This window comes from Lipophrys pholis (genome assembly GCF_963383615.2).
Source record: "Lipophrys pholis genome assembly, chromosome: 20".
NCBI lineage: Eukaryota > Metazoa > Chordata > Actinopteri > Blenniiformes > Blenniidae > Lipophrys > Lipophrys pholis.
This window is the reverse complement of record NC_137648.1, coordinates 5,797,408-5,822,132: the sequence shown is the minus strand read 5'-3', so window position 1 is coordinate 5,822,132 and position 24,725 is coordinate 5,797,408. Positions and strand designations below refer to the sequence as shown.

Below are 24,725 nucleotides of genomic sequence, written 5' to 3'. Positions count from 1 at the left end.
CACTAGTTTATTTAGAAAAAAACAGGCTGGACAGGATGGTTCCCTAGAAGGGGGGCTGAAATTATTGTGTTTTTGTTGCCATTTTAAACTTAAATACTGCAATTTAATTTTAGTATCATGCAAGTGAAGCGGGAGAAAAATCACTGCTGTTATATTTCTAATTTAAAGGTAAAGGAGCTGAGGACCATGCGACATGGACGGGAGCTGTATTTGACACTGAGAGGATCTTGCTTTGGACGCGCACACGCTCGGACGCACACAGGTTCCTGTGTTTATGATCCTCTGACATGGAATATAATCCTATCCAGCCCTACCCTACACTGCTCGATGATGAGATCAGGACAATGGAAACCCAACGTAAATGACCAGTGATTGGATTTCATCAAGGCTGACCTACCTAATTGAGGACTGAGTCAGAGCGGCGTTGCAATGAGGAGGTGGGGGCGGAGCTGAAAGAGATGTCATCATTTTGCCAGAGACAACCGTGACATTGCTACACAGTTATCTTTTGTCTGCAGGATTTATGTCGCCCATCGAGGGCATGAATGTGACTGATCCTGCAGTTTTCTAAACATGTCGTACGTGGGAAGGAGAAACTACATTCATCCTCAATTAAATCAAAAAAACAGTGTTGGGAGTAAAAATAGTACAGGGCTAAAAAAAAAAAAAGAAAGAAGAATGGTGTCCATCAATACACCTGCAACACACTCTTGACATCACTCTCTTTTAATTCCCTGACTCACCGTCAGGCTCGTGAGGAGGCAAATCCAATCAGTGAGTAAGACACATAATAGAGCTTCAGGGGAGAAGGGGCTGGTACTGTTCCCTCTTAGCGACGTGACGTGTCACAAGTCAATGACAGACCTGACATACTTTCTCTGAGCAAAGAAAGACTGAGTCACCCACAAATTATTTTGTCAAAGCCCATGGAGCAAAAGTAGCTCTCCTGCAGTGTTTCCTGCGTGCGTCTATCAAAATCCACAAATGTGACTCCAATCAGATAGAGTGGATTTGCTACTTTCATTCATGTTTTTTTTTTTTTTTACTTTCCTATCGTTGCACCCAAAGAGACAGTTACCAAAAGACTGCATCTTTCACTGAATCTAATTACCCTTAACAACTGTTGCTACTTCTAAAATTCAAATAGATGAACTGGTGTGTATTTCTTTACAGATGGAATTCAGCCTTTAGTAAGCATGCCTGCGATGTGTTATGATCCAAGCAGAGTGTTCAGCGATGAATGTGAACGGGTAATGTGAGATGGAGGTGGTGTGATCACACTTCCACATTCAGATCCCTACCTTGGCAGCTACGGAGGAGCCGGGCTTCTCCAGGAGATCCCACAGTTTCTTCCTCTTGTCTGGGCAGCAGGTGTTATCAAACTCTCCCTCACCCTCTCTCTCCCTCAGCGTCTCTGCCTCCCTCCGCAGCTCCTCGTTCATCTGCTCTTTCTTCTGGTGGTAACGGGCCTGGCAGCAGGACTCCAGGTAGATCTCGTCGATCCCCCAGTAGTCCAACTCCTGGCCGAACGAGAGGGCGCACATCTCCTCCATCATGTGCAATTTGCCCGTTCGGTAAAAGTTCAGGATGGAGGTGAAAGCCCCCGGGTGCCGGTCGAAGAAGTACTCGTTCTCGTTCAAGCTGTAGTCGTCGCAGACCTCCATCAGGGACTCGTGGGTGTTGCACTCTCGCAGCTTGCCGAGCCGGGTCCGGGGTAACCGGTCCAGGGTCCGCCACAGGACCTCGTGGTTCAGACCCCCGACGTTAAGGCGGACCCTGCGAGAACGAGCTTTGGTGCGAATGATGTCTATGGGTTCTGGGGGCAGTGAAGGAGCTGTTCGGGCATTGTTGGGCTTCAGCCCCCCTGGTCCAGGCTTCTCTGCCATGATGATGTAAAAGGATCCCTCTCGTCAGTTGTTGCAATGACAAGCAAAAAAATGAAAAAAAAAGAAAAGAAAATGAAAAAAAAAAAGTCTAAAATGTTTCAACTATGTTGGATCCTCTTTAGGCAAGTCCCTCCATGGCTGAGAAAACAAACAAACACAAACAGTTTGTGAGATGACTGGACAACTGATGACACATTCGTTGAATCAGCTTCAATATCAGGGGAGGGTATAATACAATAGTATGCATTCTCTGTATTGGAAAATAAATCTGCTCTCCTCAAGCGACAGTCACCTGTTACTTAATTTCGCCAGATCAAAATAGTATCAGCTGTGCAACTTTATTGATCCCTTTCATCACATTTCTAAGAAGGTGTTGGGCAGGATCAATGATTTTGTTTTAACAGTCAATATGGCTGCTTTGCTTTGCTTTGCTTTGCACTCCACTCCAGCTCTGTTGCATTGTGTCGAGGCAGTGAAGTCCTGCCTGGAGCACCACTTTCTGTACAGCCCGGCAGTCGAAACGGGTCAAAGAAGGCTTGAAATTCGTTCAAGTGTTTTATGGATGCAGGGAGCATGTTGACAGCAATCTCTGTCAAGTCTCCATCCCAACTTGTCATTGTGAAATAGCCACATAATTAATCCCATGTCAAATGTAACTCTTTGTCAACAACTACTGATTAATTTCAATTTGAGTACATTGTCTCTTTTGGGAATGAAAGTACACGTTTATTCAAAAAAAAAGAAGTTGTAATTGTATGAGTTTTAATAAACAGTTGTAGTAAAGACAGCACAATTAGATATGTTTAATGCAACAGTTTTTAAGTACACTGACATCTCTGCACTGCATCATATGTCAGATGCAGAAATTACTTAAAGACAGCTACTTTAACAAATAAATGAACGAATGTGTGTATGGAGGAATTCAACGTCAATATATAAAATATACTCTGTGTGTGCTGAATGTTTGCTTTAGTACGTCGGGTTACCTGTTAAAAAAAAAACCCAACGTATTTGCCTCCAGTAAGATTTTGATATCTTCACACTGCAGCTGCCGTCAGTGTTAATCAGTCTAAACAATGTGCCAATCCGGTCCCGACTCTGTCAAAAGTAGAGTTAAAATCACCACAAAAGACTCACTCTTACCTTGCCGTGATAAACCACCTTTTGCATGCAAACTCCTCTTGTTTCGAAGGGAGTAGGAGATGGAAAAAGGGAGCCGGGATCCCCCCTTTAGTCAAGCGGCCACGACCGGACGCAGCACTCCGCGGACGCCGCGCAGAGGACGCGCGTCCCACATTTTATTGTAAAATGAGGAAGAAGAAGGAACAAAAAAAAGAAAAGAAACTAAGCTGCAACGTCTTCCTCTAAATGCGATCGCCGGGACCGGAGCTGTGCCGTTTCGCCATCGAAACAGTGGGAGAAAGAGTCCTGCGCCTTCATCTGAATCAGTGAATCAGCGTGGCTGCGGACGTCGAGCGCGTAAAAAGCCAACGGGAAGGAAGGAGCGGGATGAGCGCGCTGCGCTGCGCTGTGCTGCGGAGCGTCCCGCCGCACACTACACGAGGGGGAGCGGAGGGGCGCACACGGGCTGCACCACATCACTGAGGAGAACATCAAATCTGGACTCGAGATTCTTCTTCTTATTATTATTATCATCAGTATGTTGGGAAATCTCTGCAGGGAAATTAGTACTAGATTTCAATTCGATTCAAGAATGGATAGAGTTAATTTAAGCATTTTCTTATTGCTCACAGTCCATTTTGCATCAGTGTTTCACAAAAGCAAATCTCACAAATTAACATATATTTTATTGATGAACGATTTCTTATAGATGTCTTTAAAGTGAACTTATTCTGAAATGTTACATCTTTTAATTCTCAAATTTGTTGTTGCGCCCAACGTTTTCCACTTTAATTCCTCTAAACTGCTTCTAAAGGCTGTGGAGTTCCACTTTGACATCTGATTTGCCAAAATGTTAGCAGACACACTCTTCCCACCATAAAACAGCACCCAGATCTACTCTAGACTCTAAAAAGTGAAGGTTTTCTTTAAAAAGTGCAAATCCAATTTTGACATCCTTTGAGAAGGGAAAGTCTCAGGCCTGCTTGTGATGTTTGGGGGTTTATAGTTTATGTGTTATGATGGGGTTTTGATATGTGCAAATTGAATGTCTCCAATGGGATCCCAAGGTGAAGAACAACTGCTTTACATTACTGTGAAGCATCTTTAGGAGAAACCAACCAGAGATTAATCATATTAGATTTAGCCCCTTGTCAGAGTGCATAGCTAATTGCTTTCATTCACCAACTCTCGCACCTACATGATGACTGCCTCCAATTACAGGTAAAAGAGCTAAATGCTCAAAGGTAACAAATAGCCAACCATTAAGCTGCTTCACTTGACCCACAGCAAGTAATTCAATCTGCAAATGACAAGAAGGCAGCCTGACCTTTTGTGTTTTCGTTAAATCTTGTTTCAGTGAGACGTCAGCAGTATGAATTCAGGCACATACACCTAAAAGCCTCCAAGTAATCAAACCCCATCTTATCTATTAGTTATCAATATATAATGATCTACCCATTTCCCTGGTCTGAAATGAATAAATACAGATATTAAATTATGTATTCCTTATTATCATCAGATCGTTACTGCTGGGCTGTTCTCGTCTCCCCTCTCTCGTTCTCTCTCCCTCTCTCCCACTGAGTATGAGTAGCTTTCAGTGCGGCAATGATATTTTCCCATAGCACCCCACATTTGTGTGAGAAAGACATTTCCCTTAGCTAGACAGTTTTCCAGAAATTTGATTATACACCGCATATGTGTAATTGATTTCCTTGCCATGTTCCTTCCTTCCAGTGACAAGTGATCAATATTGCCGCATTGATGAAACAAAGCCCCCATGTCCATGTGCACCATGTCTTAACTGTTTCGGGCACTACAGTTTGAAGGTCAGCGGCTCTGGTACTCCTCGGATTTCTAGACATGCAGATTTCATAGACGCTCTCTTTACTGCAGTTGCATATGGGCTGGATCGGGATGTGACTTCAGCACTTTGCCTGTCCAGCACTTGAGCTCATTTGACATGCAAATTTAATTTGGATATGGCAAGATGCTTTCAAGTGTTACGCTAACATATGCAACCAGGGTCTTAAATAAGAAACAGTTATTTTTGACTTTTAATACTGATCAGCTATAAAATTATGACCACTGAGGGATGGAGTGAATCACACTGATTATTTCTCATCATGGCACCTGTTAGTGGGTGGGATTTATTAATCAGCAAGCAAACATTTTGTCCTCAAAGTTGATGTGTTAGAAGCAGAACAAAGGGCAAGCATAAGGATTTGTGCAAGTTTCATGAACAGAAATGAGATGACTGGACAACTGGGTAAGAGCATCTCCAAAAGTGCAGCCCTGCAGAGATTTCCCAGTCTGCAGTGGTCATTATACATCAAAACCGGTCCAAGAAAGGAAAAGCAGTGAACCGGGAACAGTGTCAAGGCTTTATTGCTAATTTCTTAATGCTAGATACCACATCACATCATCAGAGGTCTAGTGGATTCAAGTCTTGATTGGCTTTTCCATAATATTAGAGCTGATCTGTGTCTATTCATTGTGTGGCCATAGGTGCAATTAAAAATTTTCTTGACATCATCGTGACATTAATTTCACTCCACTTCATGACCCTTAATTTACAGATGTAAAATAGTTTCATGATGACAAGGAAAACTGCTGATGACAGAGTTGTTAATTACTTAGGGGTGCAGAGGAATGATGAGGGGTAATTGACTGTGTCCCTTTTCATTAATTATTATTATCAAGCAGGCGGTCAATCGGTTTTCTCGTGATTCATGGTGTGCGAGGTAACAGCAGCAGCGTTGGTCCAAAATAGCCAAGCAATGCAAGAGCGGTGTGGCCACAGCTCCATGTAATGCAATGCAGAGCAGTTGACGCTTCCAGGTCTTTGCTAACACCACCTGCATGCATGGGTACTCCAGGGAGATGAAGTCGGCCTCAGTTCCACCACGTGGGTGGAATAACTCCAGTTACCAGCTTGATATCTATAATTACAAAATTTCTAGCAGGTTGCAATGACTATAAAATGGTTTTTCATAGAGATGTGGTTGAAGAGGGTTTTTTTTTTCTTTTAAATTCCTGTGCACTATGTGGGCATGTGTGCTTGTGTGGGTTGTTGCCATAGAAACCCAAATTGTGGCATCATGCTGAAGAAACAGTTTGGGTCACAGAGCCGGTTAGACTTGGATTTAACTGGTGTGGCTGCTCCGTATGACTGAATAATTGAATTCACTTTTAATTAACCTCTGGTGTCTCCATTTATCAGAATGTGTTCCCCAGCCTGGCAGTCATGGAGGTGTACAAATGTGTATTCTGTGCATGAAAGACAATAAAAGGAGGTAGAAGTTGAAAGCGGGGAGTTCATCGCTGCCCGGTATTACAGCCACCTCCTGCTTTTCTCATTGTAAGCGTAGTCTCATCAATCTCAGACCAAAAAGAGTTGACTGACTGCACCGGCTGCCTCATCCCTGAGCTGTCACTGCCTGCTGCATTTCCCCCTCTCAATTTGTCATAAAACATGTCCATTCCATCATCCAAACAACACCGTGGACACTCTTGCACCCCACAGCTTCTGCCTGTGACGCTGTCAGCATATAAGAGAGACACATCATCATCATCATCCGTTCATCACACTCATTACAAAGACCAGCATGCCCAGTTCATTTTAAGCTCCCCAATAAGAATAATTCAGAGCGCTGGGCTCTGAAATTACTGTATTGCGTCAGATCGTAAACCTAAATAAATTCTCCATCATAAAAGCTGAGCCAATTTAACGGATAGAGAATGTCGCCTTGCATGTGACACGGGTCTGCGCGTGGTGGTAAAGACAGTGGAAGAGAAAGGAAAGAGACAAATGGATGCTGTAATTTACTGTCAGCTTCTGCGGGAGTGGGAGAGCAAAAGTCACATTCACTTGAATTAGAATAATAAGCATTCAATCAACGTGAAACACCCTCCTATTTATAGTACACTGCCGTAGACATGAATACTTGTAAAGAGAAGAAAAGCAAGACTTGGCCAAGGTTGAAAATGTGTCTGCTCTCTCTCCCACTCTGCTTTCTGCTCCCATGATATTTTAATGGCTTGGACTTATTGTTATTTTCAAAGATGTTATTTATTCTGCAACAGTCAAAGTTGTGTTAGGTCCATGTGAGGCCAGGGGATGTGATCTTTCTGAGTTTGTAAGTACAGTGGTGGCAAACTATAGTGCAGCGCGTGTGACTCTGTGTGCACGTTTTTTTGTCAATAAGAGGGAGGAAAGACGCCATGGCAGCAGCCTGTTTATTCTCTTTGGCTATTTTTAGCTGCTGGCCATGTCAAGGTCCATACAACCAACCTCCCACCCACCCACAGTGGGCAGCAGTGGCCTTCAATATAATGGTCTGCTGTGGAATCCAGTCATTAATCTATGTCATGTCTTCATTCATCCCGGCAAACACACCTGTTCACCTCTGATGCTGCCAACAGCGCCTAATGTGCCAGAAAATACACACAACACAATGAGCATGCCTCGTTGTTTGCTTGTGCAAATTACTACTGTAGCATTTGGAGTGCCTCTGAGGAATTAACGGTCTAAGTCTGTACCACGTACATGTGGAGTCACTGGATCCTGGTTCAAGTCCAACCAAAGACCTTTGCATGTGTGTCATCTCCCTCTGCATCTCCCCGTGGTTATTGTCACGTAATACACCTATCAATCAAAGAGAACAAGGGCCCGCTAAAAAAAAAAAAAATCAATCTTTAAAGAAAACAAGTTTTATTTTTGTATGTGTGTGTGCGTCCATGGGGTTGCTCACGTTTTTTGCATTTTCAATGGTACTGCCGGTAGCTGTGGACAAACAAACATGATTGATTACTTCTCCGTCCTCTTCGTTGTGTGTTTGCATAATACAACCAGGGCCATGGATCACTAATTGAATGGGTGCTGTTTTGTTTCTGTATTAATTTTTGGCTGTCTGCTCCAACTGCTGGTCAATTGCTCTCGCAATCATGTTGTCCAAGCACAGCCCAACACACACTCTGCCACACACAGCCAGACACGAGCAGACAGGGAGCTGCACACGTAGATGCAGTGCTCTGTTTTGACTTGTGCACCTCAGCGTCACTGTTTACCAAGTACACAAAGCCACATCCTTTGCAGCAGAGCTCCGGCGTAACCTCCAAATTTCAGGAGTTTGCACCATACTCATCAGCATTCATCAGTGTGGATGATGCCGCCGCACAGGGCAGACAAGATGCTCCGCGCTGCACCTTAACCCAAAGTGCTTGTGGCAGCATGATAATGTGAATATAATGCACTTGGTCTAATTGCCACAAAAACACCCCGTCTGGTAATTTCACCCGCTACTATCGCGGAGAGTCGTCTTATGGGAATAAGCATTTTTGTAATCAGGGCAGGTGTGGCACCTCTGGCGTGTTCCAGTGATCACTGTGTGTTGTACACTGAAGTGAAAGACAAGGAGGAGAGGCCATGTGCTGAATAGCAATGAAGTCACTTGTGTTGTAGCTGGCAGATTAGTTAGGATGGACCATTTCTCAAACTGACTTGTGTTCATCTTTTGAAGCTGAAAGTGTCATTCGCTGTCCACCTTCTCTGAAACATAATTGTTTCCTGCACCGTTCATAATATGAAATATGCTGCATTTACTTTCATTGTCTGCTCCAGCATAAATCTAAAATAAACCTGCTGCTGGGTGACACTATTGCACCATCATCAGCTGTATGCAGTGATGCTGGTAGTCAATGCAGTCTCCCTGTTGTCCTACTTTTAGTGATGTAAGACAAAGGGAACACAGCTTATCCAGCCATAAGTCAGAGAGTTGCATTGATACTGTTGTCAGTTGTGTAATTGGGTCCACAGGTAGTGTTGCGGTGTTATGAGTCCCTCTGTAATATAATGTGAGAGATTAATCATTTGGTCAGGAAACCTAAACTTGTCGGCTCCTGGGAGGGAAAACATGTAGGGGGAAATACTTCCACAAATGAACAGTGAAGTGAGAGGAGACAGGGTTTTGCTTTAATAAATTCACTGTCTTTAAATGAAATTGCAAATTATCTCTCAGACGAAACTGGCTTTAAGTTAATATGGTTTTAATTGCAAAACTGTCTAAAGTAACACCAATGAGTCTTATAAAGCAGTGTCATCAAAATAGGTTTTATCTCACAAAAAGGGAAATATAAAAGAAGCACTTTGCTGAAGTGTGAGTCAAACAAGAGATGTTCCTTCTTGCTACGTTGATAAACTACTTACTTGGTTACAGTGTGTGTGGTAAGTGTCCAAATATGTTTTAAGTATTGAATTAATCAAGTTAAGTTTAATGACAGAGACAACCTTAAAAACCTGAAATTATCCAGATTTACTCGTGCTTTTTCCATTTTCACGTTTGTATTTAACACTCATTAATTCTTCACATATTGCTCTCATGCTACTTCAATGCTTAATTGCCTTTATGTGCATGTTTCCTGTGCACACCCTGCACCCTGCACTATGAAGAGGACAAGGTGACAAATGTTTACAAATGAGGCTAAGTGAAGGTGTGAGTGGACACACGTTGCCGGTGTGTCCAGGTCAAACTGGGGCAGGTGATGTGGTCCTATCTTGTTGCCTGTGGTTTACCTGCTGACGTGCGTCTGCAGTCGCATGGAGGGTATTGGCCTGCAGTGAGCTGTTTGCGGGTTTAAGTATAGAAGATGGTATTGCATTGACATCTAATCCCCTCATCATACCAGCCAACACGTCTGTGTTGGCGTGTATGTGTGCGTGCGTGTGTGTGTGTGTGTGTGTGTGTGTGTGTGTGTGTGTGTGTGTGTGTGTGTGTGTGTGTGTGTGTGTGTGTGTGTGTGTGTGTATAAGTGACAAATAACCTTGAATATTTGCATTTGCTTCATCAAGTCACAAGACCTGCAAGTACACCAGAGGTATGTTCAATCCCTGTCAACACCCAGCGACGATGTGATATCATTTCATCTTGCTCATGTCCTCCAAGGTTACATATATGAACTTAAAAGATAATGCTAACTGCTGGAGATGACGGGGCTCTTGATGGACTCCAGAACATGCTCCTGAGAAGTGCTTTCTAATTTAAACCATTCTATTAAAGAGGCCACCGCAGCTGATCTTGGTCTCTGTCCTTGACAGAAGGCGATCACTGATCCCTCTGTATGTTTCATAGCCCCTGACCCAGAGCATAAAGAACAGGATGAAACACGGTGCCGTGCAGAAAGGTCAATTAGTGACTCCAGATTTCCTATAAAAATAGAATAAATGCAAACAAATGATTAGAAATGAATGTGACTTTAGTACACCAGCAGAAGTGCTTCATGGAGAAACCACCATGACACACCAGAGAATGTTGTCATTGCACTGCCAATACGACAACAGGTAGCTGAAGTCGATCCGTTGTCTCGGCTTCCAAAGCTACAGCAGTCACTTTAGTGGACAATGACAGGTTTTGAAGGAGATTAAATAAAAGTGAACAATTTGCCGCTATTTTATATTACTCAGTTATCACATTGTGACACAAGATGCCATTGCACAACTCATTGTTAGATGACAGTGATTTACAAATTGCAATTATTTTTTTATTTGGGTCCAAAATAATGATGATAGATGGCAAAGTGTTGAAAACCCACATATGAAACATGTGAATTAAAAGTTCACGTTTAGCTCTGCAATTTCCATTTTCCAATCATATAAACCAATTAAACCGAATGTGGTTTGCTGCATATGAATTTCTCAATTTCTGTTATACAACTGCAGTAAGATTTACCTGCAGGATACTGTTGGCCAACATTTCCTGACTACAAGCTAAGTGCTAAACCAGTTGTTCTGCACCTCGGGTCCAGGAGGCCTTTCGGGGAGTGCCAGACATCACAGCGGGCCCCGAGGCTGTGTCCACTCTGAGGATGTCAAAATAAGATTTGAACATGTCAAAGAAATTCATCATATAACACTCTCTAGAATCCAGACTGGACAGACTGTCCATATGTGCTATTTTGAACCTTTCTTTTACTCTTTTTGCCCCATTAGAAAGAGATACTGTGTAACTTTTGCCCGAGCAGAATTGTGCATTTAAATCCAGTCCTATGTGTACAATGATGTTTTATAACAGTGATATATTCTCTTTAGTTAAATTTCTTTATCACTTTCACAAAACAGTCATTATTGGATATTTTAATCAGTAAGTTTAAGACTTGTAATACAGTCGGGAGAATCTCAGCAATTCAGCAAATCTCAAATGAGCAGCGCTGAAGAGGAAACCCTAATTTAAAGTGTTTAATCAAACAATTTCACAGGTGATAACAGTCCAGAGAATAAAGCATATCATGCACAAAGAATGAAGAAGGCTGATAGATAACGTGAAGTTGTCTTTAGTGTTTCAACATGCTGTGGACAAAGATGTAAAAGATGGCTGTGAAACGATGCCTTGTGAAGAAAATATTCTTCTCAGATAAGCGCCTCAGAGAAAAAGTCCGCCATAGTCATCTTCATGCCTTTACACATTCGGCTTGTTTCTGCCCAATTGCATGGATTAGATACGCTGCACCTCACCTCTTTATGTGTTTCCATTCCTCCTCTTGATGCAAACTAAACAAAAAACTAAAAAACTAAAGATGTCCAGGTTAGTTAATTGGTTAGTTCAATGCAATATTCCCCTATGATATTTTTGAGCGCCATTAACAACGTAGTTTTTTTGGGGATAAACAAAACAAACAACTAGTTTAATTCGAATTCAACAGTTGCCTTTGAAACAGCTGATAAGTGGTCCCCCTTCCTTTTCTCCATGAAGCACCTTCCAGGTTGCGTCTAAAAAAGGCTGCAGACCTCCTTTCCAGTCTTTAATTAGCTAAAACATGACAGTAAAGCCATACACAGGGATGACACACCACTCTTATGGTTTCCCAGGTTTTTCTCTCAGTGCTAGAAAGCATCCTATGATCTTTGACATCAGAGTGGTGAACGCCTCAGGCCCCCCCAGTGATCTAGGGAGACCCCTGCCGAGAGTGCCCCACCACCCTGGTCAGGAACAACTGCAATAGAGTCCTATGATCTAATGAAAACTCTGTTTATGTCTCTTAAAAAGTAACTTGTAAAAACACAAGATAAGTGTTCTTGGGTGAGGGTTCAGAATACCTCTTTAATGCTATATAATGCCGGTCCATTTGTCTTTAGTCCCACTTAAAATGTTTTTCCGAGAGTGGTTTATTATTGGTGTGGTCTCCTTGTGTGGTGCACGTCATGAGTTTTACACACTGTTGTTTACTGCCCTGTTCCTCAATATACTTAGCCATCAGGAAGAGTCAATAAGGCTTTTTTCTTGCCTCTGTAAATCTAAGGCAGGCTACCTCAGTTGCTTTCAATCTAACCAATTCCTTTTATCTTACCCTATCCTGAGCTTTTTACTTTCAGATGCTTGATCGCTTCCCTGATGTGTAGATTCCTCAGAACTGAGTCTGAATCTTTTTTATATTTTCTGGATGTGACTGCAGAAGTTTATCAAAGGTAAAGAACTAGTTCCTTTTTCGGAAAAAAAAAACCTAAATCCTCTTGAAATAAACATGATCTCGGTCCTATTTGAAGTAAAGGGTAAGATCCCCTAAGCCTTAGAGATCAATTTGGGGGGGGTGGGGAGCACCCTGATTGATTCTTACTCTGCTTAAAAATTGGACACAGGTCATGGACGTACAAATCCCCCCTGACAAGGAAACCTCAATGCTGAAACTACCATTCCCTCATCCGTTAAACAGTTAGCATGGCTGTTCTGCACAGCACAACATGCCCTCTGCCCAGTACGCTGGCCTGAGCCCTTGTCCAAAAGTGGAGTCATGATGAGAAGTATCAAAATGAGCTATTGCTGTCACCATAAAGGAGAACCCCTGAGAACAGATGGCGGTCCTTGGATCATTGCGGCCACGTTAACCTTCCTGTGGAGAGATCAGCCGCAAGCTTACTTTCACAAGGGAGTGGGGTCATTCATTGTTCTAAGAATATTGTTTCAGTGTGTTATTTATTTATTTATAAATTTATTATTTTGGAGGGCACCTATGTTCAGGAGCTCCCTGTGGCGGAAAAACCCTTCTGGGCCTGGCAGGCAGACAGAAAAGGAATAAAGCCCTCAAAAGGAATGACAGGCAGGCCTTTGGCTGGGATGGTAATGCTATCCCTCGGGTGCTTTGTAACTCACACCTGAGGGAAAGGTTAGTGCACAGCTGAACCCTATCTATTTGATTACCGTGACGGAGGCAAGAGTAATTAAGTTAATACAGTTTAATTATATTGAGTAGGATTCAATGAATGTTTCATTATTATCCCTGGTTACTGGCACCACCGAGCACTGCTCATGAAGACCAGTGGATAACTATCAGTGGTTTGCCCACTTATACCTGACAGGAGTGATCTGATCATTCATCCAGAAAATATATACATTTTTAAAAATTAAAACCAAAAGTTATTAGAATAGCATTAAAAAAAAAGATGCTTATCCCCATTTTCTGCCATTTTTAAATTAATCTCAGTATAACTGTGGCTGCTTGATTTGAACAAAGCAATTTAAAAGCCAACATCCCTCACGCTGCGACGAGATGGGTCCTATTACTATACTCGATTTAAGTGTTTATACAGCACAGTGACTACCCTGTCAAGAAAACTGACACATCTTTCACTCAGGCAATATACGCACTAATTGAGAGCTTTCAACATGTCACAGGATGAATAATTTAAATCAAAAGTGAACATTGCCACTTCCTCTCAGTGGTAAGTAATGCACGGTTTAATCTTGAGGATACCTGAACCTGTCGCAGCCCATTCTGCTGCAAGGTTGACCGTGTGTTTACTGTCCATTGAAATGGTATTGAGTGCTGTCTTTTTTAATGACTGCATTCATCAGTAGAAGCTCTCAGTCATTTGAAATACAACTGGACTGCCTTCTATGCAAGGTGTTTAATTGTCTGCTCTCTAAGAGCCCCCTTGGTATTTTATTGAACTAATTTATTCTGAATGGAAACCCTAGAGGGTATGAAGCCATCTCTTTGACATTGCCAGCTGGACCCTGTCCGATAAGAGACATTTTTACGAGGTTAAGCTATAGGTTTTTATTAAAAGAAGAAAAAACACACACACACACACACACACACACACACACACACACACACACACACACACACACACACACACACACACACACACACACACACACACACACACACACACACACACACACACACACACACACACACACACACACAATGACGCAGGGTGGGTAGGAATGGAACCATACAAGGTATAAAACCGAATCCAAATTCTGAACGAGAAGTTACTGAAAGCACGTTGATACGATCATGAATTATCAACTCAATCTTGTCCTAAACTAAAGATTGTTTGGAGCGAATCAATAATCTGTTTGGTGCAGGAAAGGACACTTTAAACCAGCTGTGATAAGAGCTGAGCACTTAAATAGGAGAAGGAGAGAAATTTGTACAATGGCAATGAATAAATTATTGTTTTTTTTACTGCACGGTCAGCTCTGTTGCTCTGCTTCTCCAGGGAAACCTCCGCCAACTCACATGAGCTCACACACCAACACATATGAAAGTCCCTCACTCACACACAAAGATGGAGTCCTACTCACTGGTCAATCACAGGCACCCCACCAACATCAGTGCATCAGTGCAAATCTTTCTCTCTACACACATAAATCCATCTTTATGATAGCCGGCACTCACACCTGCACATGCACATGCACCCCACATGCATCGTTTTGTCACTCTCTCACTCTTCCCAAAGCTTAATAATGAGTAGCGAGTTATACAGAGGGCACCTTTACAGTGAGTCTCTTGACCTGTGCATGTGGGAAGCTGTTTGCCGTGGAAGAGGAGGAGGTTCAAGGGTGAACACAGCTCTCAGCAAACACACTGAAATTACTGCACAGGGGAGGCAGCCAATAGAATTTTAACTGCGGTAACAAAAAAGAAAAAAGAAAAAGGGTTTTCGGTGTTGGGTTCTCATAATATAGCTGGCACACCATTCTCACGGATTTGAAGGTTACACATGAAGTAAGACGGAAAGATATTATAGATCTCTGCCAGTATGGGCTCATATAGATATTTCCAAAAGATATGTGAAGGATTGAGAATGATTAAACTTTTCAGGAATATTTATTGTGTGTTGAGAGGACGTGCTGAAAGTAATTTATTTGCAAACCATCAAAAACATTTATGAGTCTGTTTCAGCAGTATGCTCGAAACACGAAGTCATAAATCTGCCACTGTAGCTTCACCCTTCTCCTCTCCTCTCCTCTCCTCTCCTCTCCTCTCCTCTCCTCTCCTCTCCTCTCCTCTCCTCTCCTCTCAACAGTCATCAGGTTTTGTCGGGGCTCTGTTTGATTTGCTGTAACCCCTAAATATCAATTTGGAGCACATTTCAAAACTAATACAGTTCAAAAAAAAAAAAGGGATAGAATAGGCCCGCAAGGGAAAAAAAACTGTTAAAAGTGCTTAAGTTTTCAAGTTGATGCTGTGCTATGCAAGAACATATTCACATTTGTCAGGTAAGCATTTCTTCTTCAATTTAAAAATGAATCAGCATGCCTATCAGACTGCAGCATGGTGTTTATGATGGGGCTGTATGAAATAGAAGAGTCCTCTCTCATGGTGTGTGTTGTAGTTAGAAATCTCTATTGTCTCCACAAGGTGGTGTCATGCTCATTAGCTGAACGCTGCAGCTCATCTTCACAGCTTGTCTGAGTCTGTGCCGATGTTCTAGTGTAGTTGACACTATTTGTCCCATAGCCACATCTACATGGAAAAAGAAAAAAGTTTGGATTGATTCCCATCAATATGCATGTGCTTTATTGTTGACATGGCAGCCTGTAAAACCCTTGTAATCCTGCAGTGTGAAGTGCCAAGTGTGACTGTACAAAACCATTTTATGGCCATGAGCGGTAGAGTAAAGTGAGGCAGTGGAGCCAGCCACTCATTACCACAATTTGGAGGGTATCTCGCTGCCTTGACCCGTCCATTGACCTTCAGAATAATAGTTGTGTAGTGCAGTGGTGTGGAGACAGTTCATTACCCACAAAGCCTGCCAGTCCACAAGCTCAGACATCCTCAATCACAAAATAAGGCCAAGAAAACAGGGCAACCTCCGAGTGGAGGGCTGACTCTCATCTCGCTCTCTCCAACTGTCTCTTCCTCGATTCGCTGAGTCTTCTCCTCTCATCTCTTCCTCTGTCTCTTCCTGCCTTTCATTGTCATTCATGAACAAACTCCACTTGTGCTCTTGCAACAAAGGGGGTTTAACAATGAAAGACAGAAAAAAGAAAATCAGGAATCAATCACCTATTGATATTCTGAACTTGTAATTCCCCACAGTGTGAAAAAGCAAATAATGAGTGCTTACACAATGCGATTATTGTAACCCTCTTTAGTCCCTGGTGACACATTGCCCCGGTGATCAACTCTGACTGTGACTGATTTTACTCAACTGCCGCTCCCTCGGTGTCAGGGATAACAAGCTTTGTCTGGGTCAACCAAAGGGGACCTAACCATGACTCACGATCAGCTTTCGGATCCACAACCACCATTTGTAGTGCCGATGATAACCGTTTAGTCTACATGGTCGTATAAACTTTGCCAGCTTTAATCAATTCATCAATCTTCTGTACCGATGCATCTGAAGCTGAGCCATGGGGGGAGCTGGAGCCAATCCAAGGTTACTACAGGGCAGGATACACCCTTGACAGGTCACCATCACAGTCCATCACAGAGCAAACACACAGAGACAGACAATCACACACACTCACATTCACACCTATGGGAAATTTGGAGTCATCAGGTAACCTAAATACATGTTACTGGATTACCTGAAGAAAACCCACAGGACAGGAGGAATATGAAGACTATGCGGAAAGGAGTTTGTTGCAAACCACTACACCAGGATGCGATTCATTCAAAAGCTCATGTTCCAATCACACTTCAAAAACAGGACGAACTGAAAACAAAGTAAAACACCTCAGTTGAGTTTTCTCAAAATGTTGAGATAGGAGTTGGATTCATGTGGATCGGGATATGAGGCGGTAGAATCACTCACTTCCGAACCCTCCCAGACCTTTCACATGATCTAGATCAAATCTAACTGAGCGTGCGGAATTTGGATCCACGCAATTTTGAACATGCTTCCCTGGTCAGTGCAGCACTACTAAAACCTTGAGATCTATTTAGGAGGCCGTTTTCTTCCTCATTTTATTAAAGCAATCACCTATTTTATGTTGCACTGTAACTTTTGCTCTGGTATTTTATACTCTTTTTATAGCATCATGTCTGGGTTTTAGTGCTATTTATTCCTCCCTTTGCCAGTGTTTTTCTAAAGTATTGATTATTATATCCCTCCATGAAGTTTTACTAACCTTCTTCAGAGAGGAATTTTAAATAGTTTGTGCTAAATGGAGCCGGACCAACTATTTCTCTCATTTCATCCTGGCAACATCGTACACCACCAGCTAATCTAAGTTATTGTGTGTGCCCATATTCTAATCATCGTCATAATAAATTTGCTATTCCATTTTTTGATTGCTGTTGACCTTGAGGAATTGCACTTTCACAGTCAATTCCAGTGAGCAGCCTCGCCTTCATCTTCTTAGGGCAGAAAATATGTTTAATTTTTCATGATTTTGAGGCTTCAGATTAATTCAAATCATTCAAATTTAATTCCCTGATTGATTACACAGTTTTCGCTTGATGTTAGAACTAAGAAAACTGATTTATTGCTGCTTTACTGAACATGAAACCCTCTAAATGTGTCTTGAATTATTCACATGAACAGTGTTGTCAACTTGCTTCACAGGAGACAAAAAACAACGGCTCCAATGATGATCCGGCATCCAACCACCATCAAACACAGACTCTGCTTGCTCTTTGCTCTGCTTGTGGAGCCATTTATGCGATCAAGTTTTCAAGCCAATGCAAGGCCAACATTCCCTTTACATACCCTCCTCTAATAAAGTGGTGGATCTGATCTACATTTTAATTTGAAACATGTTCAAATAACAACAGTAGACTTCTAGCAAAACTGTACTATATGGCCCATTTAGACACGTGAAACATCAAGATAGTCAAAATTACACTGTTGTTACAGGTTGGACAATGTTACCTACTGTCCACAAAAAACGTGTATGAATTGATGCAATGCGATGCAGTGTAGTTCAGCTCCTTGTGATTGTGAAGGGAAAATCTGAAGTATCTCTTTTCTGATCCTCGGACGTGTGAATTCAATGTTAACAACCTGCACAGGACGGAGCGCTGACAGATTGGAGAATGATGTTAAAGAGGATTAAAGGTCGACCCAGGAGAAGTGGTCCTTCAGGTACGATGGGGATGTCGCAGGGAAGCAGCCGGAGAAGACAGCTTTCTTTTCTTCGTGATGGAAATTCATTTTGTTGTGTTGCAGGCGGTTTATTATATCCTGTTAAGATATCAAGTAACTTCTCTTGGAATATGTCTCTTTGTAAAATAAATAAATAAATAAATAAATAAATAAATAAATAAATAAATAAATAAATAAATATATAAATAAATAAATAACATGATGAATGGCCACAATCTAAGAAAAAATAAATAAATCAACCACAAACCACAACAAAAAGGAATAATGACAAACCAGTGGTCCATTCCAGAGTATGAGGGCACAGCCTTACAAAGAGCAGATGGTGTAGCTGGATGGAATAAAAATGATACTGCCTGCGACAAGCAGCAGCAGCAGCCTGTGTAACTCATGATTGTTTTTGTTTTTTTCTTTCTTTCTTTTTTCCTCCTCCAATTTGACCGGTGTGAATCCACACAGATAATCGCAGGCACCCGGATCAAGGATTTAGACCTCAGGGGAGGAGGGGGGCCCGAGCAGTCATAATGCTCGCGGTAGTCTCAAGACAATGCAGTTGAGCTCGCCTCAGCTTAACTCAGACCAGCTGGGAGTTGAAGAGACACAAACGAGAAAATGGAGGGAATGAGAGAGAGAAAGAAACTGCTGAACTTTTAAATCACCTGGAGTGAGGAACTCAGTTTAAAGTCACAGCATCAGAAAAAGTCCAGCCATTAAAATCAATTCATTCATTGCACATAGACTCAGTCGCCAGTCCATGAGGTGTGTCCAACTGAATATAATGCAGACCTTAGAATAAACCATGTAGTCATTCACAAGTCAAGTAATATAGTTGCACTCTTTGTCATGTTTTCTACTTTGTACTGCCTGAACATAGCTGCTAAATATTATTTCACTGTTCAATTCAATGTCAATGAATCCTTTTTATATCCCCATTTTTAAATTGTGAGGAGGAGTCATTCAAAAAGCTTCGGAAAGGTTTTAAAATCAGAGCCAAGTGGTCAAGTGGATGCCTTTTCTCATTTGAGATGTTTTTTTTTTTTTTGTTTGTTTTTTTAATTTTGGGGTAAAATTCAGATTAAAACCAAATCATTGGTTGGTGAAACTATTAATTATTGAATTTGGATTCTTTGGGAAGAGACATGATATGAAGACTATATTAATAAAATAAGCACAGGTACTAAACCATCAGTGGAACAATTATGACAGTTGCAGACTATACAAAGTGTCACCAGATCCTTTAGTTTAAAGCAGGGAGTCAAACATAAGGCCCGTGGGCCAAAACAAACAAACAAACAAATCCAGCCCAATAAATCACCAAGCAAAGAAAACATAGATTCTTTTTTTTTTAACAAGAGAAACAAACATAACACAACAAAGAAACCGGCAACTCGCCTCAAAGCCATGCTGTCAAGGTGAGTTTGAAAAAACACCCATAATGGGTGGGGTTATTTGGGATATTTCACTGTATTTTGCAACAGAAGGTTTACTTAAAATTGACTTTATGTAGATGATCGTCATTTGTCGTAGTAATTGTTTTGTTTTGTGAGACTTTCTGCACCACAACAAAGAAACAATTTAATGTTTAAAGTTAAAGGTTAGTATGACATTAGTATGCTGGTCCGGCCTACTCTAGATGAAATTAAGCTTGAACTAAAATATTTTTTGACACCCTTGGTTCAGAAGCATCTCAATATGTTATTTACTTAATATTGAGCCCATTAAGAACAATGTTTATATTGTATCTTAAGTAAAAAAAGATTTAAAAAAAAAAAGTCATTTATAGTAGGAACACTAAAAGCATGCATGAGACAAAACACGTGTGGTCCAAGATTGGGAGGTCACAATGTGGTTTGAAATCCTTCAGCATGGGCTTTATCCACACTTAAAAACTAGAATTGTATTGTATTATATTCTGTTTGTTGCAAGAGTATTCTTCCTTGAACCTTAATAGCGGTTGTAAATTGTACCTATTTAAGATGGCTAATGACTCCATAAGCACCACTTATTTGTTTCTACCAAAAGCTGTGTTTCTGGCATAAGTAAAGCCTGAAAAGCATGCCCCCGAGCTGTTAATTACATGCTTCGAGAGGAGATAATCCTCAGTATGACTAAAGAGATTTCCGAGGCAAACATATTTATACTGAAATTTGCATCCTCATTTCAGTGTGATTTGCAACGTCTGACAGCCTCGTCGCTGTCACATCAGAAAATCAACCGAAACGCGGCAGTCTTTGGAGAACGCTTCGGTTGTCCACGTTTATTTGATTGATGGGAAAATTACTTTTTGTTTCTCTTGTAATTCACCGGGCGTACATGTGAAGCGTCAAACATGCTGAGTTGCTTTTCAGTAGGGGACAGATAAAGTGTCAAAAAGGAGTCTGGCAGCCAGGCCAGCTTCACAGCCCCCAAGGACAGCAGCACTCTTAAGAGGTAACCTCATTTATAAGTGATGGAACACCAACGCAGTGGCACATGTTATGAGGGCCACGGACACACACACACACACACACACACACACACACACACACACACACACACACACACACACACACACACACACACACACACACACACACACACACACACACACACACACACACGCACAGGCGACACTTAGTCCAGTTTGAACTTGTGATTGACAGCTCTGCAGTTAATGCACTCTGCATATAGCTGTTCTCAGCCACTTTTGTGTTGCAGCAACATGTTAACTTGTCACTTTTTACACTTTGAAAATCCAATAAGAGGTTTTTCTTCTGCAAGCAAAGCACTTTAAATAGTTCACATGTCACAGGTAGTTTATGCTGCAATGTTGGCTAAAAAGCACAGAAATCAGGCTGACGTTTTTGAACACGTCAATGGTTTGGTTGCACTGGAGGAGGATTGGCCTTTGCCTCAGAGCAAGAAAATCAGGTTTTTATTTTTATTTTGTATTTAGCCAGGTAAGTCGTTCTTATTTATAATGACAACCTGGAAAAGGGGTTTAAAACAAAAAACAAGGTAAAAACATTCAAAACAAGCATATGCACACACACACACACACACACACACACACACACACACACACACACACACACACACACACACACACACACACACACACACACACACACACACACACACACACACACACACACACACACACACACACACACACACACACACACACACACACATTCCTGCACAGCCCTCCTAAATGTACAATAATCTACAGGTCATTATTGGCTGTATTTATCTGTCAAGGATTGCTGAAGGTGGGAGGACTCATTAGGCCATATAAGTTACAGGAGCTTGCTTTATTTGAAGCACTGGGGAAAAGGGAGGTGGAGCAAAAGCCATGTTGTCAAGACAAAAATCCCAAAAGTCCAAAAAAAGTCCAAAAAACCAAACACAGGGAAAAGTTAGGAGCACAAGGAAGGAAGAAATCTCAGGAACATAACTAATGCTGGAACACAGATCAACCAGCAAACATGACACACACACAAAAAAACCCAATATATACCGCAGCCACCAGGTGCAGACAATCACACACTCAGGCAAAGGTGAAACACATCAGGGCAGGGAGCAGCAATAAGACACAAGGCGAGAAAGTCAAGGATCTTCAAACAAAAAGAAGGGTCAGAATCTCAAAATAAAACTAAACATGAACCATAATATTATTGCCATCAAATAAAAACTGTTTCGAGCACCATGTAACCTAAACTCTGGATGATTATAAGGCAAAAAAATACATTGGTGTGCACGTCAGGAGGATTAAAAAAAAAAAAGCAGAGGAAATGGCTGGATGGTACATCACATGTAGGATGTAGATGTATAATTTAGTCCACAGCTGCCTCTCTGGAGCACAGTTTCTGACTGTTCAGCAGAGTCATTTGACTGGTGGCGCCGAGCATTGTGTCATAGGCGTCATCTCACAGCTAAACATACATGGCCTCCGTTTGAACGGCGGGATATTTAAATCAAATGGTCATTACATGATCATTGCGTCCACAGGAGGACTGGTGAACTCAATCCCTCATCCAAATGTAGTCAAAGCGTGTGCGCGCACACACACACACACACACACACACACACACACACACACACACACACACACACACACACACACACACACACACACACACACACACACACACACAGAGTGCCCAGGAAAATTTTTCCAAGACAAACACAGCCATATTGTTCTGCATCATGTTTATTTATGCAATAGCCCCACAATCTGATTCTGGTAATTTATCAAGCTCAGCTGAAGAGATAATGCACGCTTTGTCACACTCGCTTCACATCTGCTGCGTGTGTGGCTCTTTTCACAAAGATTGCTCGGTCAATGGCACGTCTCTGTGATAAGCTGTAGGAACAATAACCGGGCAAATATTAGTTCTGTGCTATGGCAGATCAGGGAACTCGAGATGTGTGTAAAACATGGTGACAGTTATTGTGGTGGCTTTTATTTTGTTGTCTGATGGCAAAATGAACTCTGCAGATCTTTAATGAAATTAGAAGAACTGTTTGGTCATACTTTATTGGCTCATTAGTTATCATATGACACCTATAAATCAAGTAAATGTTGGTGACCCATTTTAAGTGTGTCACTCAATAGGTCACGTCCTTCGCCAATTATCTGCAAGATTTATTTTTAAATTTTTTAATATATTTGCAACGTTTTAAAGACACAAATTCTTCAAAAACAACAACTGCTCAGCCATGCTGGAGTGTTAGCTTTTGAATTAAAACAAGAAATAAACATTTCATGCATTTTATTGTTCTTGTTTTAGTACTTTATTGTATTTTAACAAGCTATTTTAAAGACTTTTGTTTGATCAACTTTAGCGGCGCCGTGTTAATTGTTTGTAACTTTGTGTTTGGATACTTAACTGTATGAAACAAATTGTTTGTACAGAGTATTTATTTGTTTATATCACTAAAGATATTTTTACTTCAGTTTTTTTTTTTTTACTTAATCTTCATAAATATTCATATTAAACCTTTTTAATGTTTTTTTTCTTTTATTCTTGTACTGCATGTAGAGTTGATTTTTGGGGGGCAAGCAGAATGGTATTACCCTTCAGAAATTGGATTAATTAATAGACTGAACTTCTATATAACTACATCCAGCCCATTCATTCTCCTAAAAACATGCCTGCTCTTATTCACCACTCATTTTCACCATCCTAGGAATAATTTGGTCTGCATGAAATGTGCTGATCGACACAAGCCCAACCCCCCCCCCCCCCCCCCCCCCCCCCCCCCCAAAAAAAAAAACCCAAAACAATTTAATGACTTCCAGGTTTATGTGTTTCATCCTGCGGCCCACTCGACAGGTACACGCTCCCTCTGGCTCTGTCCTTGTTTTCCCAGATTTGGCTCTGGGTGGTTTTAAAACCGTGGTTTAAAAATCCACAATATAAAAGGTAATATTTGTGGCTGAATATGACCTGCCAACAGCTTTACAGACGCCTCTTTTATAGTGGCAGATGGGGAAAATACTTTTTGGACTGCAGGGGATTTTTTTTATTTTAGTTTTTTTTTTCACTGTTGCAGCACGAGTAATGACAGGAGTAAACTGGCCGAATGGCTGCCTGGTGGTGGCGGTGTATTTAGCTCTATTAATACCCCGAGCACAAAAACAGAAAGTTCTGCAGAGGATGGTTGGACTGTCATCAATTTTACTTGCATTTATATCGGACAAACTAAAATATGAGTTCAGGGCGTTTCATTTGATTACAACTCAACATAAGCGGTGCAGAAATATTTGCACTGATGTTAATATATCAACAAGTGCATGAAACGGTTTGATAAATAAACGCTGAAAGCTTTTGTTTGAGAGAAAAAGTTCTCATTACTCATTACTATTCAGTGAAAAATAGCTCATTTTAAATGTCAGGGTTCCACTGAAGGGGGTTGGTGTCATTTTTCAGGAGAAATCACTATAAGCAAAGGATTAAGTGGAGGACAACATTCATGAATATTTATTATTCAAAAACTTCAGAAGAGAATGTCTTGTAAAAGATGTGCGAGTGTATGTAGACAGACAGAAAGTCTTCCATTCAACTAAGAATTGCTGCAAGTTTGTGACAGTAAATCCAAAGATGATCCTCTTGTCCATATTCAATGTTCCACTCAGATAATTATCTGTCGCTGCTCTATGTGGCTACATTATGCTAATGCAACCTGGCTGTGAACGCCACAGTCCATCGGTCTCCCCTCTGCCAATCAGGAAACCACGGCGGCAGTCTGAGTGGGAAAAGTCGACTCATTCTTCTCTTTTGCAGCATTTGAGCCACTCGACAGTCCAGGGACGACTTTACGTCTGTTTTATGATGCGTCAAATGTTTTGTTTGGGAAAGGATCAGCCTGCAGGTAACAGAGTTCAAGGTTCTCAAAGAAAA

General features: G+C 41.4%; 1 protein-coding gene across 1 annotated transcript in view; it reads right to left on the bottom strand.

Annotated features, from left to right (window-relative positions):
- The window catches only part of kcnb2b (potassium voltage-gated channel subfamily B member 2b), an 87,347-nt gene extending 83,914 nt beyond the window's left edge, over window positions 1-3,433 (bottom strand). The window contains exons 1-2 of the mRNA XM_080489863.1: window positions 3,030-3,433; window positions 1,302-2,024 (exon numbers count right to left, since the gene is read on the bottom strand). Of these exons, the coding sequence (XP_080345989.1) occupies window positions 1,302-1,886 (585 nt within the window). The 5' untranslated portion in view covers window positions 1,887-2,024; window positions 3,030-3,433. The remainder of the gene's footprint in view (window positions 1-1,301; window positions 2,025-3,029) is intronic.
- Between the last annotated feature and the right edge of the window lie 21,292 nt (window positions 3,434-24,725).